Source organism: Coloeus monedula (assembly GCF_965178545.1).
Source record: "Coloeus monedula genome assembly, chromosome: 1".
Taxonomy (NCBI): Eukaryota; Metazoa; Chordata; class Aves; order Passeriformes; family Corvidae; genus Coloeus; species Coloeus monedula.
In genome coordinates this window covers 111,336,918-111,353,325 of record NC_138781.1, presented here as the reverse complement: position 1 = coordinate 111,353,325, position 16,408 = coordinate 111,336,918, and the positions used below count along the sequence as shown (strand labels likewise).

The following is a 16,408-nucleotide window of genomic DNA, read 5'->3' as shown; positions in this document are numbered from 1 at the left end:
CAGTTGAAAACTTAGATTGAGGCCACTCAGAGCTCGGGTTAATCGACATGTTAGTCACGGCATTTTTCACTGATCAAGAAACCAGGTTACACAACCTGCTGTGGCAGCGCAGGATATTTATTGTTCTATATCTGCATGAAGTCCCTGCCTTGTTACTAGCAGGGCTGCCTTTTATTTTTCCCCTCTTCCACTCCTCCCCCCCCGCCCCAAACGTTTCTAAGTATAGTGACAACCTCATCAGGGTTTACTAGTAGCAGCGCAAGCTCAGTGAAAACCTGGGAAATCTAACTGGAAACACGAGAGAGAGCTTTATTTGGCAGTGCTAAAAAAACCTGGGGACAAATGGCTAAGCGGCGGTGGAAGTGCAGGCTGCACAATCAATAGGCAGAGAGCTGGATAGAGGCTCCCTTTGCTGCCGGATCGACAATCGACAGCTGAGAGACTATTTTTTGCAATGGTTGACTAAATATGGTCAGGGAAGAGAGAGGCACAAGAGAGCCTGTTTGCCTGGGAGTGCATGTTTCAAATGCTTAGCTGCCTATAAAGCCGTAACAGTTTTGCTCGTGCCCTCTAAGTGGGAAATACGGTTGGTGACTTCTGTAGTGTGTGTGCGGGAGCCCTGACCTCGCGAGCAGACTTGACCTCTGAAGATGGAAAGTAGCTTCAACACAGACCTGCCTACAGTTAAGCCTGGAAACATAACCTCAAGCAAGAAAAGATGCAGTGCAATATCTAAGGAACTAGAAGAAACCAATATTTGCCGGGGGAGGGGGGAGACGATCGCTATTTTTTTGGTGCCTTTTTCTAATTTTTTTTTTGGAAGCAACTCCAACTTTTGGGGGCTTGGTTTTGGTCTTTTGTTGGGCTTTTATTTTTTCTTTTTGCCTGTGATTATCTTCATCTGACAGTGGGCTAAGTTCACCTTCCCTTGGCTTCCTAGCATCTATCCTTGGAGTCTTAACTCTCAGTCCAGCAGACATAAGGTATAATTTCTATACAACATCATCCATATTTTAGCATTCAAAAGAAAGGAAGAAGGTGCCAATTAGGCACCCATCTTCATGCCTTTTTTTTTTCTTTTAAGTTTTATCTATTTAAGGTGGTGAGGTACTGTATGCACCGACATTCGCCCCCCCTTGCCTCCCCCTCCCATGTAACGAAGAGCTGATTCAGCGAATAGAGTGAGAGAGCACTCAGGATGAGATGGCTGCTGCTGATGTGTCTCTAGGTCATTACCTCTCTTCCAACTGCAAATGCTGCATGATACTAAGCTTACAGGTAACAGAACATCAGGAGACCTGCATTATTCTGCACGTTTAAAGGATGCCTATGACTTTCTGCATGTATATCTTATTTACTAGACTGCTTTTTAAATTGTTATATTAATCCCTCTACTCTGGGAACAGCTTGATTTTGAGTGTGTTAAAGTACCAAGCATTTGTAGTGTAAAGAGGAGATTGAAAGAAAACAACTGTTAGTCCAAATTTCATAGCAAAAAAAAAAAAAGGAGAAACAAAATAAAACCAAATCCCAACTTGCTCAGTAGGCAGAATTCTTTTTAAAGAAGATAAACTAATAAATTGTAATGCCATTAACTGGTTGTTCATTTCAGTGAAATATATTCTTATCTTCCTATGCACAACTAAAAATGTACAAACTTGAAAAAGAGAACCTAATAAACAGTGTGGTAGTGCAATGCTGAGTTCTCAAATAGGTCTAACCAAAATTTTCAAGGTGCTTTATATCAGACATACATGAAAACAGCCTACTTAAAAACTAGAATGTGACTGCTGTGATTCTAATGCTGCATTGCTGATTCTCCTTGTACTACTGTGCTAGCTACTGCTACACTCTGATTTGCTCTCTATCAGCTGCACTAGGTTTTTGTCATGAGCTGCAGAAATTCTTACTTCCTCTGCTCTCAGCTTTCCTTACGACTATTACAGTTAATTGTTAAGCTTATTTCAAATTTACCTTCTAATGCTACAGAGACAAAGCTTACTCTTTACTGTAACCCAAATCAACTCCTGAAATACATATTAAGCAACCATAAGCTATATTCGACAGTCCCTCAGAAGTCAAAGCTGTACTGCACATCAAGTATTTAACCACTGTTCCAAACCAAGTCGCACAAAATCTTACGAAACAAGGTTAAACCTGGGCTTTGTTTCTGTGAGGTTTTTGTGTTTGGTTTGGGTTAATTTTTTTTTAGTTAATTATTTTAGTTGTCATAAATATTTCAAGGGTGGACAAGACTTTGACTGAAGCAGGTGAGTGCCAGTTTTAAAAACAAGAAAAGCTGCTTGCAGAACTGTTGAATAGGTATTAGCTTTCACATGTGACCTTCGGCCTAACAATCCAAATCCTGTCACAGCAGTTAGAGGTTGTTTTCTTAATTCAATGTCGCCATCTTTACGATAAGCAGGATCACTGGCGACATGTGCTTTTGTGTTTGGGTTGGGTTTTTTGTGGGGGTTTCTTTGCTGTTGTTTTGCTTTATTTTTTGTTTTGGTTTTTAAACCACTCTGAAATACAGTGAAAATAAGTATAAACCTGCAGAGAGTTTGCAGAATAATGGATGGGATACCAAAAGCATAGAAGTTGGATCTGGGGTAAGAAAATAAGTTTATAACTGCTATTTTAGATCAGTCTATGCTTCCCTTCAGGACACTAGATGCAAACTCTACCCCAGCATGAAAATCCGCTAGAAGACCTGGGAGGAAGCTGAAGTTCTCATAGTGGACTACAAACTCTAAGAAAAGACATTGCAAACCTACCAGCGGTTCAACTCTACTTAAACATGGTCACTCAGAACAGCAAGAGGCTACAAAAATATGGAAAAGCACTTCTAACATCAGTGCCATCCCAAAACAATGAACTATGCCCGGCTTTAAGACACTATGCAGGTAAATTACATTGCAAAGCTCAGTTAGCATAGTAAGTTTATTTTCTATCATCAGTTAATCAGAACTGTTGTCCTTCCAATGAACTGTCAGCCAGTTTTACTTGATGACAGCAAGAAAAAGCAGCAAAATACTTTTCAGGTTCATCTGACAGGCAGTCAAGCAACTCTGTGTGTACCTGCTCAGAGCACATACTTCTTTATGTACCCATATGAACATACAATGCTATGGAATGTAAAGAAGTATGTATTTTTGGCAGGCAAGGAACAACCAGTAAGAGGAAACTAAACAGCTGCTGGAAGAAACAGGTTTCCCTCTTGTTTGAATGACATTCATGTGACAAATTGGCTTGCTAAGGGTCAGCTGGTATTGCCAAAATAACTCATACTTGCTAGTAACAAATCACAAAACATTAAATTAAGTGATTATAAATGTGGGTAGGAAGAATTGTTAACAGCTGATAAGCAGAATATTAGCTGCAAACAGAATTCAAAGCAAGGCTGGAAATAAAACCTTGAAATGCACCAATTAAGACTGCAGCATAGCTGCAAAATTCATCATTACCAGTACTCCTCACTTAATAGATTTTAAACTAAACTTAAAAGGCTGGTTATCAAAATGCATCTCATAAAAACAAGCCATTGTTCTAGTAATCACAGCCTGTTCTGTGTACTTCAGATGGTAGTACTTAAATCTGCATCTACCATAGAACATTTAATCCACAGGTTGCAACTGAGACAAGTATTAAGAGCTAAAGAATTACAGGTGTGATCTAGAGAAAATGATAGCCAAAATAATTGAGCATAACTTCTGCAATTTAGTAAGACTTAAGTTAGAATTTTCTCCAAATCAGCACTTATTATGCTCACTGAGCTCTTCGATACAAAGTGCAGTGTCAGGTTTACACACAGAAAGTCACAATACAGAGATTTCTAGGCCAGAGTTGCTAGTCAGCGGATTAAAGCTATTGACAGATTCCTAAATGAAAACACAAATGACAACTACAGCCTAAAAGGTAAGTTATCTTAAAAACTATTTTCAAATAAGCTGAATTTATTTTAAATCCAAATTTCAGAAAATTGGCCATGGAAAAAAAAGACTTTGTAGCATCCAGAAAATTAAAGGAACTACATGAGAAATAGTTCTGCAACAGTTTCAAGTTCTAAAAGCAGTATTAATCAAAATATATTGGTGCATATCATCCCTAAGTAAAGATACTCAACATCAAATTCAGGAACAAGGGAAAAAAATGAGGAAAGAACTCCCCACTCATCAATCCAGCCGTTTCTATTCATGACAGCAGCCTTCTAAAAACAGTTATTAAATACAATATGCCCATGATAAGTAGGCACATTTGGCCGAGATTAAAGATTCTAACTGTATCCCTTTGCTTACTAAAATGTCTGGGAGGGAAAAAAAAAAAAAAAACCAACCAAAACAAACAAGAAAAATAAACAAAGGCAATGCATGATTTTTAGATGGAGAACTTATTTTTAAGTACTCCCATAATTCTCAAACAGCTAATAATATATGTAGCCTGATATTTTTAACACCTGAGACTACATATTCATATATATACAAGAAGAAATACTATCCTACCTGCTTAAGAAAGCAAAGTTTCAATATTTGTTTTAAAGCTCTTTCTCTTAGGAGCAGATATTTCGGCACGAAGGCTACGGTATCTTAACGCCTAAATTAAAACCTGGTTTAGAGTGGGATAACAAATCAAATTGCAGTAGCTTTGCGGAATAAAGCAACGCTACTAAACTTGATCATGTTCACAGAAGCAATTGGGTATTACTAACAGTTTCATTGAGGGGTTAATTGCTAAGCACTTTCTTCTTTCCTGAAGAGTTCCTGTGCTCCCCACCAACTGATTTAGCTTCCACTATATGAGACCAATTTTTTAATAGCTTTAATTTATCTGAAAGGTTTTTGGTAACAATTTATCATACTCTGTTCTCCCTTGTATAAAATTGCAACGCTATTCTGACACAAAATGACAGTTCAGAGTGATACAAAAGTTAAAATTATATGTTGACATTGCTTCCTGCTAGTTCATGTTAGCATATCTCTAAGAATACATATCCAGTCACTCTAAAATGTCACATCCATCACTTAGATCAGCTGTTCAATTTTAACCGAGCACACACTGAACTTTGGGCATCTGCTGACACAGTTGTAACTCAAACATTTCAGCTGTGTGACTGACAGGGATAACAGATGCTGACATTATCAAATGCTACACGGCTTTTTTTCCACAGCCGTTTTTTGTCCCGATATGGCCAGTACATGAAACTGTATTGCCATCCAAAAGCACACTTGAGCAGCTGTATCTGTAAAACAGTTCCTCTATAACTGGTAAAAATAGAAACTCATTTTATAGCCATCTTGATGCTTAAGTCCAAGTGACACACCTGCTACATTTCTATTAGGATACATGGTGTTGGGAATATATTTACATAAATCTTCTCACCATCATCAGACTATGCAACAAACAGATGTAGACTATCCTTGACATACTCATTACTAGGGAATGGTTTGAACTAACATTATCCCCTATTTTCCACCGCAGTAGTCAAAGCTCAGAAAGAATTCAGTATGACATAAAAAAGCTATGTGAGCTTGCACAATTGTATTAAAGATCTTCGTTTAGAAGAAATCAGATGCAACCGCAGATAAATCTTTAAAAGCTGTATTTTTTTGGCATTAAAAGTGTTTACATATAGTATCAGGGTAAAAAAAATTAAATCTATCCTGCTATATTATATAATCATTCCTAAAAAGTTAATACTAACCAGAGATATAGCAATGGAATTGAAAGCACTTGACATTTATATTTGTGCTAACCAATTACAGCATAAAAGCAGCTGCAAAAGGGAACCTGCCAGAAAATGAATGGGGGAAGGGAGGGAGGAGGGTGGCGAGGAAACTGAAACGTTCTTCCCCAGTAAAGTTTAACGTAAAGAAATAAGGGAGCTCGACATGATTAGAAACTGCAGTCTGAGAATTTCTAATCTAGTCTAAAATTTGATTACACTAGACAGGAAAAAGTTAAAATTGTAGCTATGATTTGATTTGAGACTCATCCAAAGATCCTCAAGGAAATACTCAAGGACAGAACAAACCTGTACAAGCTTTTCTAGTACACAGTTTTTCATTTTGCCATCTCCAAATTAGTGAAAGAGTTAAAAATTTGCATTGACAAGAAACAAATTGTGTAACACAGAAGAAAGCCACATGTTCTTTGTGCACTGTTCATGTACTTTAAAATGTGTTACTGAATTATAAGCTTCCTGCACTCCAATGCTTTGCTAAAGCTGGTAAAATGGAACCAAATCACCTCTTCAATGGATTTGGTCCCCTTCAACCAGCTGTAGCTATGCATTGATCACTACAGGATTTCTCATGTTTTTAAAACTGGACAGAAACCTGTTCAGAGCAGTTTCGTAGTCCTCTCCGCAGTTCAGCTCAACTTCTAGGCAGCCTGAAGATGGAAGGTAACCAGGAGCATAGCAAATTCTGTATTCCAAAATTTCAAGTTTGTATTTGTAAATAAATAGCTACTGGTGTTTAACATTATGTCCATACGCAGTGAAAATTCATCTCTTACAACATTTATAAAGAAGGCAGGTAAGCAGCGAAATAAACATTTCCCAATGATTTACTGCCTCTTGTATTTTTCCTCAAGTCTGGTGCCCTTTCTAGCAGAACTGATGAAAAAACCCCAAAAACCAAAAGGAAACTATCATGAACAGTACTGGTAGGGCAGGTTTACTTTCTAGCCACCCCTCTCCCCGCCTTGTTTTCATTGCACAAGGGAGGAAACTCCACAGGGCAGGAACTGTATTTGCCATTTTGTATCTGTCAGGTACATTATTTACTATTTAAAGATAATAAATTTGTCACTGACCTCAACAGCTACATGCTAATCTGCCATCTAATTATAGGTCTGCTCATGGAGATTATACTCTTTCTTCAAACCAACTTGAACAAAAGCATTTTCCAACATAATACTTTAATAACAAATTTTAAAAACAGGCTCTCTTTGCACTCAGCTTCAATTAAGCTTAACCTACACTTACTGTCCAAACTGCAAACACAAAAGCAAAAAACCACTTTGACTGGTTTAGAAAATAATTGTACTACTCCCATTACCTCAAAACTTGTCTCTCTGAGGACCTCCATGACAACACAGCCCGTGAGTCCTGCAGACACTTCCTGAAGACAGTCATTAAGACTACGTAGAAGTGAGAAACCCCACCTCTCAATTAAATTGCCACAATTAGAAATTTCACTGCCAACCCATTCAAACCATCTGCAAGTCTAAAACAAATGGAGATCTAAATAATAAGAAAACCATGGGGAAAAATTACAATTCTATTTTAAACCACAATCTCCTACTTGCCAGTTTATGAACATAAAGATGACATACTCCTTGCTACTGGAGAGCAATACATGAAATCTACATTTTACTCCAGGACTTCAATTTTTTGATTTGAAGTCCAGCAGAATTTACTGCTCTGAAGAACTAATCATACATGTGTGTGAAGTCAGGTCAGCTCCAAGAGCAGCCTCTATTTAAGATGCTAGCTGCAGAGTGAATAAAGCTCTCTTCACAAGATACAATGCAAATCTAAAACTAACTGGGGCAACGGATATAAAATACGCCTACACTTCACAGTCATGTCTTCAGCTCAAAAATCTGAAGTCACAGGTATGCGAATAGATCAAACACAAGCAAGAGATGATAACATGGCAAAAATAACCAATCTGTACAGTATTTTCATATTTTACTTCCCTTTTTTCTGTCTGAAAAAAATCTGATTAACACTGAAGAGGCGAAGTCTGCCAAGCTTTGAGGCTCACAGTGCTTTGAAAAAAGTCCAAAATAAATGCACTTTTAATATGACTGACTCAGTTAAAAATCACGAACAAGAAACCATGTATTAAATAGAAGTTTAACTTCTCCACACTTAATTTAAAATTTCTTTTTAGCTCTATCTCCCATGCACAAGTTTAAAGCTACCTACAGCATACACTAATATCCATTCTATATTTCAACTTTATACATTAGCACAAAACCCAAAAGTTCTCCTTCTGTACCAATTCACAAGGTACAAAGAGAAGCAAAATACAGTAAGGAGAAACATTATACTAAGAATAGGATGCTCTTGTACTTGCTCACTGTACTTTGACTTGTGGAAAACACAGCCAAACTGCCATGGAAGATAAAATGCTGAGAAAATCTAAGCTTTTTGACAAAAATAGCTATCTTTCTTATAATATTTATCCAATATTCCGACATTTAAAATAGAATGTATTTTTTTTTCGTATGAAAAATTAAAAACTTTGGAATGTTCTTCTCAGCACAATTTGTGGATTTTTTCTTGGACATTTATCTCCCTATTATTTATAAAAGTAAGAAATCAAGAAAAAAGAGGTTTTGCTCTGAAAATGAAATTGGTTCCAAATACCTATTTGACATCAACGGGAAAAAATACTGTAGAAATCCACTTCAGTTTATTGTGGTACCCATGCACTTAACACATGCATTTATATTATTATCCTCAACAAGGGAGAGGTATGTGAACTTATCAATACTTGCATCCATAGCATGTTTTTAATTTTGAGATTTTTAGATATGCACACAAATGCATACACATTGATACACGCATATGAATACATGTCTAACTTTTATAAAATAATACAGAAATTGCATAATACATCTATACATTTGAGTATAAGGGGAATTTAGTGCACTGTATTAATATAATGCACCACATCCTGAAGCCACAAAAACTCCAGTTTAGGTGGAGCAGGGAACCTTAGATGAGGAAAGATAGGTCCTTAAGTAAGATTTCAAGCAGAATGTATTGTTTGTGACCCACAGCAGCAACAAGCTAAAGATCAGGAAGTTATTTTAAACAGTGTTTTAAATAGCTTTGTGCTTAGTGCATTTAACAGATCAGTAATAGCCATTGTTGTATACCAGATTAGAAAAACAAAGTGGTAAATAAAAAGATTTTGGTTTCATTCAGAAACAGGCAAGTGGCAGAACTACAAAACCAGCAATGAAACAAACGAGTACCACTGAAGTCTCGAGGAATATAAAACTCAACTATTAAGTGAATCAAACTATTATGACAAATTTTGGCCGGCGGGAGAAATCAAAATAGATTTATTTTGGTTTCATTTTCAATCATTTCTTCCCAGGCTGATGGGTAAAATATCTAATGCTGCAAGCATTAGATATTTTAGATGAAACTATTACTTCTGTGATGGGAAACAAAATTCTTTTTCTGCATGCTTGAGCAGTGCTCAGACAGAACTGCAACCAAAAAAGAATATTGAATATCTGTTTTAGATTCAAGTGAAACCCCACGTATGGGGAGAACCCACACAGCATTCAAATCACTAAAACTGGAACATTTTCCTATACTTCCAATAAAAACTTCTGTAAAGGAGAGAGGATTCTGATTAAAACTGCACTATAGCTCACATTCTACCAACCACTGAACTGACTCAGTCTGAACTATAACTTGGATCTCTCCACCAAAGGAATGGTCTGTCACTCCTAAACCATTCACCCACCGAAAAATCTCCAGCACATGCCTATGAAGAACATTTTTTCCCCATACACTTTCCCTGCATCTCGTATTGAGATTATGGTCACACAAACCAACTACCACAAGAGCTAAGGAAAAGCATTGCAGGGAAAAAAACTAACAAAAAATACCCCACCTAGGTAACTGAGACACAAAGCAGTGCTCCTTGCTAAAGCTGTTATGTAAGTATGAAGAATCCACATTACAGAAAGAAGTTACCAAGTCAGACTTGAAAGAATTGTCTTCTGAATGCCAAAAGAAACTCCCTTCACTTGGTCCTTGACATATTCTCTTAAAGACCTTTTATGAGTACTGTAGAAAATGGTAAACACATTTATTCATCCTACCAACACTTCCAACCACTAATTTTACTTCGTGAAATGATTCCGTTCCACAGACATAGATAAATAATTATGTTTACTTTTAAACTATCAGTCTTGATAGCTATGTTCTAAGAGACTAACCTAGATTTTAATCCCATATACTAATATGGGCGGAATTTATACAAATTTACAGCCTTATTTGCCCAACTTCTCCCAACTGAAAAGCTGAATTTAGTAGTAAAGAAGCAAACACATACATTTCTTCTTTTGTGTAAACTGTACTGAATACTCCACCCCAGGATAAAGTACTACTGAAGTCTTGTTAGCATGAGAGCTTTGAAAAATAACATTTATCCACAATGTAATAAGGAATCAGCAACACAGCCTTTCTTTAAAGTTCTATCTATGCAGTAGTTTTCAAAAGCTATCTTAACTGAAAACTGACAATGTACACATACAGAATGCAGCTTGTATAAACAAACTGTGCCTTAAAATGAACTTCTTCAGTTGAACTGCTATATAAAAGCTGAAAAACAAAATTCCTTCTAGATATACTTCTATGAAAATATAATTAACAGTTTCATATGAAAAATATAATCAAATGCAACAATCCTGAGAGTGCCTTATAACTGTATGGTTTACTTAATAATTATCCAGAAATAAGTATTTCTAAAAAATTCAAATCCCTTTACCAATTCTAGTAGTCAAGAGGGGAAACATAGCAGTATTTACTATTTTTATCCTATTTCAAGATTTCATCTTCAAGATCTTACTTATTAACTTCCTTATCAAAACTTTAATTGGCAATGACAGGAAATTTCTCAGGAATTTGGAGTTACCTGAATACAGCATTAAACTGAACAGACTCCCAGCTTCATTCTAGTAAGGGCTTCCAAGCATTAGAAAGATGCATTGCTAAGCAACATCTACGTTTTAAGAAACACAACTACATGCAGATTTAAGGGTCTTCTGAAAGAATACCATAGTTCTACCCTCACATGCACTTGTTTTCCTTTTACATAAGATAAAAAAAATCTTTAAAAAGAAATCTATACCTAGGGTTTCCTCTCAGTGCAGCGTGGTGAAGAGCATTAAACCCATTGTTGTTGGTGATAGTAACATCTGCTCCAGCTTCTAACAGTACAGCAAGGATATCATCACGCTTTTTACTTATTGCATCATGAAGTGGAGTGTCTCCTTCAGAATCCTAAAACCAAAAACAGTTTACGTTAATTTTTGCATGCATCCACATTAAAAAGATGCTAAAATATCACTAGGAGAACTGACTACACAAACACAAAACAGCTCTTCCTGACCTGGGAGTGCTGTTATACCGCAGAGTTCAGAGCAAGCTGCTTCTCATATTGCTCCAGTTCTGCAAATGCTTCAGTGGGAAACCCTACCCGGGGCTCCGCAATTGTACACTCACACTACTGCCAGAACTATGCTCTGCATCCCATAGATGTCTTACTGAAAACACTGGGGTAGATAGTGACTTCTCCATGCCTCTTATCCAGATGGAGTTGATGGCCAAATTACAACTTATGAGTAACAGGACGGCAACAAAAACTAACACTGACAGAGAGAAGACTAGCCAGGTAGAAGGAGGCATGGAATTTTGAGTAATAAATGCTAAGTTTAAGCCAACTATTAACCATGTAAAAGACAATACTAAAATGACAGTGTGAAATAAAAGCCTAGGCAAATCAAAATAAAATGCAATCCAAGGACTAAACGTAGGCATATCTGTTGTTTCAACTGAAGCAGATCATTTTCCATGAAGCAAAAGCCAATGTCATAAAGTAATACTAAACTTTTAACTTGTTATGGCTAATACAAAATTATATTACACAAGGTACATGATAATACTTAACTGCATAATTGAACAGGCAAAGAATTTATATTTTTAACTTGATGTTTTATATTTCAAATGTCCCAAATAAGGAAAAAGTACTTTTTACTCCTAGAAAAGGACTTTGTACATATTCAAGGACTCAAATGTCTGGACTGAAGAGGAATGCCCTAGACTTACAGCGAGAAAACACATCCATTTAAGCTTATTTGCAGCTACATAGGCAAAAATCACTAGATTTATGTTCCAGTAAAATTCTTGCACCATATAAGTCAGGAAGTCTTTTGTCACCAACACTGACTCAACTGCTAGCTGACTAACACAGAAACTGAACATTTTAGCAGTACACTAGTACGAAAACAGATTTCTAGAGTGAGAATCAAAACCTGCCAAACAAAAAGTGCCAGAATATGGAAACACTTGAATAAGTGTGAAGCAATTAGCCAGAACTAAATGATGTAGCTTTTATATGGTTTAATTGATCATATTTCCTGAATTTCCTGTTTACAAACTAACATATGTTTCTGTTTACACAGTGAAGTTGCTGCAGTAGTAGAGTGCTGGCCAGTTAAATTCCAGTCATGCCTCAGTCTTACTCCCCTGTGCTCTCATTGACCAAATCAATCACCTACTCACATTTGCACATCACAGTTCCTCAGCACACACGCTGAATCTCTAAGTTCATTCTTTTCAACAGCAGTTATATTTTTCCAGATGGAGCATCATAGCACCATTCTGACTCTTTCAACTGAAACAATTCTGTAATTTAAACTCAGGCAAATCCACTTTGGCTACCCATACGTTCCTATGTGACTTACAGTCACCCTTTACTGGTCTCAGCACATCAGATTCCTTATTATATCTACTGTTCAACAAATACTAAACAGGGTCTGGATGGACATAACAGCTCAACCTCAGCAAGATCAAGACAGAACCTTAAGAGTCAGGTAGAAGGAGATATGAACAATCAGTATGCTCACTAATTTCAAAAAAGTTTTTGCTCATCTTCTTTTACGTGGATATACAGCTTCCAAAAAATCTGATTACTGACATGGCAAAACAAGGAGGCAAGGTGTTATTACTGCATATCTTGATTTGCCCAGGCCACTACAGCTTTGTCTTTCTGATGCAAATCTCTTCAAATTTACCCATTCTCATTTGTTTAACTAATGCGGTGCATGCAGCTGCATTCAGCAGTGCGGATGGATATCTCCTTATCTGACAGCACATTTCCACTCTACCTTCTAAACAGGACTTATGTTTCTGCTTCCATCACCTTCATTACAGATGAAATTATAGTACTTGAGATCCTATGCACGAGGGCTTTCTAGATAAAAAGCTGAATACTTTAAAGTGCATCTGACTAAATAGTTCTATCAATGATAGGTCAGTTTTGGGAAAAAAATTAAAGGTTTCTTTTAACAAAACATTCCACAGTATCATCAGCCTGCTAAACTGCAGCTTGCAGAAGGAGCAAACAGTTGTGGGTTCAATATACGAGTAATTAATCTGGAGGGAAGGTTAACAATTAGAAATAACTACAGTCTGTGAAAATACCAATTAATATCAATGTCCAGAGTAAACCAGGTGTCAATCTAGCTGTCAAGAAACAAACAGACTTAAATAGCATTTTTGTTACAGCTGATCACAAGCTGGGGTAAAAGTTGAGACAGACAACTTTACGGTGTCTGTTTCTTTCAATCCCATTTTCCATAAATTTTTATCACCTCCACGCAGCAAATCATACAGTTCAGTAACTGAAAAGTGAACCTACTTTAAAATTTACTTTACCTGGAGACTGGGATGGCAGCCAAAGTCCAGTAAAGTCTTGACAACCTGCAGGTGACCTTTGTTGACTGCAATATGGAGTGGAGTCTGCCTGCGCTTGTTGCGAGCGTTCAAATCTGCGCTGCCTCGGTGCAAAACCTCGATCACAGCACCCTCGTCACCGAACGCTGCATGATGGACAGCCCTGTCTCCATCCTTGTCCTAAAGGAGGAACATTCATTTGACCCAGTGTATTTCACATTTTCTTTGCATTTAAATAAGATTACTTTCAACTAACAACTGTACATATTTGATGTAAGAAGAAAAATTAAACTACCATAATACCATTAAAATACCTAATTAAATAATTGCTCAAACAGCAGCAATAGAGGATGAAGAATCAGTTCACATATAAACAAGCATCTTCTACAACGTAAGATACTTTACAGCATGTACAACTATTGCCCTGAATCTTTGTGCAATGTGTTCCTCAAACTCAAATGGATTTATGTGGGTTTCTACTACAAAACAACCACTGTCAAGAAAAATCTCAAAATAAAACAACCAAAAAACCCACAAAAAAAATCTAATGCCCAAACAGTATTACACTTTAATATCCCAGGGTAGTTCTTCCTGTAACCTGGGAAGCCTTACAGATTCCAAATCATAATGCAAGACACGAGTATTTCTTTGTTCATACAATTAGGTTAGTATTTATAAGGATTTATTATGTGTCTTAGTTTCCATTTAATAAACATTTTCCAAAGGAGATTTGTGATTGATGATGACATTAAGTAGAAGTTCTGATTCTGTGATGATGATTCACAGCATTAAAACTCTGATTCAGTTTGTTTCAGTTTCACCCAAATTGAGAATTAAAGTATGAAAGTAAAATTTGTCAGTTTAGGCTATTTTAACATTCATAAAAGTTGACTGTACAGCATGAATCATTTTAAAATATCAATCAAGTGATTTCAGCATTAATGTCAGTATACAAAAGATAAACGTAAAATGGAAGTTATACATGATGAAATAACTTCCATAACCTAGTTTCCAAGTATTTGTGCCTAGTTTCATATAACCATCCATTTGTAGGATTCAATTTTGAAAAAAAAGAAACACTGAAAATTATAAAACTCATGACTTATCAAGGGCTCACTGGGTCCCCTGAGTTAGCTTAGTTTCTCATCAATTTGGTTCTTCAGCAACATCTTTCAAAAGTATTTTTTATTATATAAAACACATTTCTAATATATTTTACACTGATGCAAAAATTAATAGCTCTTAGCATAAACTGTATTTGCACAATAAGACTAGTTACAGCATTTAAAATGGTGGAAGAAGACTTATGCCCTAAGTTTCAAATGTACCTTTTTGAAAATATGGATATGGTTTTCAAATGGTCAGGGCACTAAATAGCAGTTTCAACGGCTTTTAAAAAGATACTTTTATTCCTTCCAAATCAACTCATTCTACCAAGTTGCCTTCTCAGATCTCAGGATTCCTTCTCAGGCTCATCTAACATGAACAAACAATCAAAAGAAGCCAAAGCCTGCCCATTTGGAAGGGGAAAGGATCAGAAAGGGGAACTTCTCTCTATGTTTCATCTGGGTATAAGGATCATTATAAGGCAAACCTTATCAACAGTATGCCAGTAATACTAAACTGCTACAAGACTTGTATTTACAGAGCACTTGGTTTCACAGATGCACGGTAATTTGTCTTTTCATATTTGCAGTCTGCAAAGTACACCGACATATTTATGAATGAACCCCATATAATTATTGAATGTTTTAGTTTTAACATATTTAAATCTTGAGACACAACACCCTGATTTTATTACATCTTAATGTATAGAATTCCTACTTTAATGAGCAGAGGTCCAAGATCAACAAAACAAATAATCTCAGGAGCTAAATCCTACCCAATAGCAATAATTCATCTAGAAAAAGCTAGCATCTAGTAAGTCATCTGTCCTAAGAATTATATTCAGATAAAAATCTCAATAGTAAAAGCACTACATTTCTATACATGCCAACAGTACAATATTGTCAGTACTGTCAATATCATAACTTACAACCAGTAATTTCTGCAGCCTAGAAAGTTACATATTTTTACTATGTAATATCTATATCAGGCTTTTTGAGCTATGTCAATAACAAACTGTTTTCTGACTGAACAGAGGCCACTTGTACTCTACATTAAGACATCAGAGAAAAACACAGGAGACAACGAGGGCATCCCAGAAAATGTCATCATGAACGTATATAACGACTGTATATGTAAATGTAAAAATATCCAACTTAGCTATAAAGCAAGGAAAGTAAGGATTTTTGTCTTCTGCTTCCATACCACAGACCACAATGGTGAAGTAAATGGACTAAATTTTTGCTCTCTGCTTAATGGGATAGCTCTGCTGGATCTTCACATTTTATAAATAATTATGTTTATAAACATTATAACTATATAAAAATATTTATAAACAGCTTACATTTTTTAAAGCCTAAAAACTATAACTACTAATCTAATCATATTATCAGAATTATTAATATTATAATAACCAAAACAATTATATAATATATGGGAATACCACCTTCACTTAAGCAACAGTTATGTGAAAAAGGCTTTAAAAGTCAAATAAAATCCCTGACAATTGTTTTTCTGCTAGTGTGATGGTGCTTCTGAAGCCCAAGCAAACATGAAACTCTTCACAATTCTAGTGCTAGCAGATTACCAGGTGTATTGTCTTCCAACTGTTTAAGTAGTGTTTCTACCTACCTCTTTAATGCTTCTAACCCTTTCTTCAGTCCACTACTTGATTAACATGGCAGCTCTGAACACCACAGTACAGATGAAAAGCAGTTTAGTCTAATTTTAACAGTATATGCTTTGTACTGCAGTGAAAGCACTACTTCTAAAATGAAGTTACTTCACAGAAATCAGACCACAGCAAGT

General features: G+C 36.1%; 1 protein-coding gene and 1 long non-coding RNA gene across 5 annotated transcripts in view; one reads left to right on the top strand and one right to left on the bottom strand.

The window, feature by feature from the left end:
- Window positions 1-16,408, bottom strand: part of MIB1 (MIB E3 ubiquitin protein ligase 1) — a 78,354-nt gene that overhangs the window by 33,317 nt on the left and 28,629 nt on the right. For all 4 annotated transcript variants that reach the window (XM_082286866.1, XM_082286864.1, XM_082286865.1 and 1 more), the window contains 2 exons: window positions 13,478-13,675; window positions 10,890-11,041 (listed from right to left, as the gene is read on the bottom strand). In XM_082286866.1, coding sequence (XP_082142992.1) covers window positions 10,890-11,041; window positions 13,478-13,675 — 350 coding nt within the window. The remainder of the gene's footprint in view (window positions 1-10,889; window positions 11,042-13,477; window positions 13,676-16,408) is intronic.
- LOC309583307 lies at window positions 526-8,158 on the top strand. Its single transcript, XR_014227157.1, has 3 exons — window positions 526-983; window positions 1,085-1,278; window positions 2,667-8,158. It is a non-coding gene; the product is annotated as an uncharacterized lncRNA (long non-coding RNA).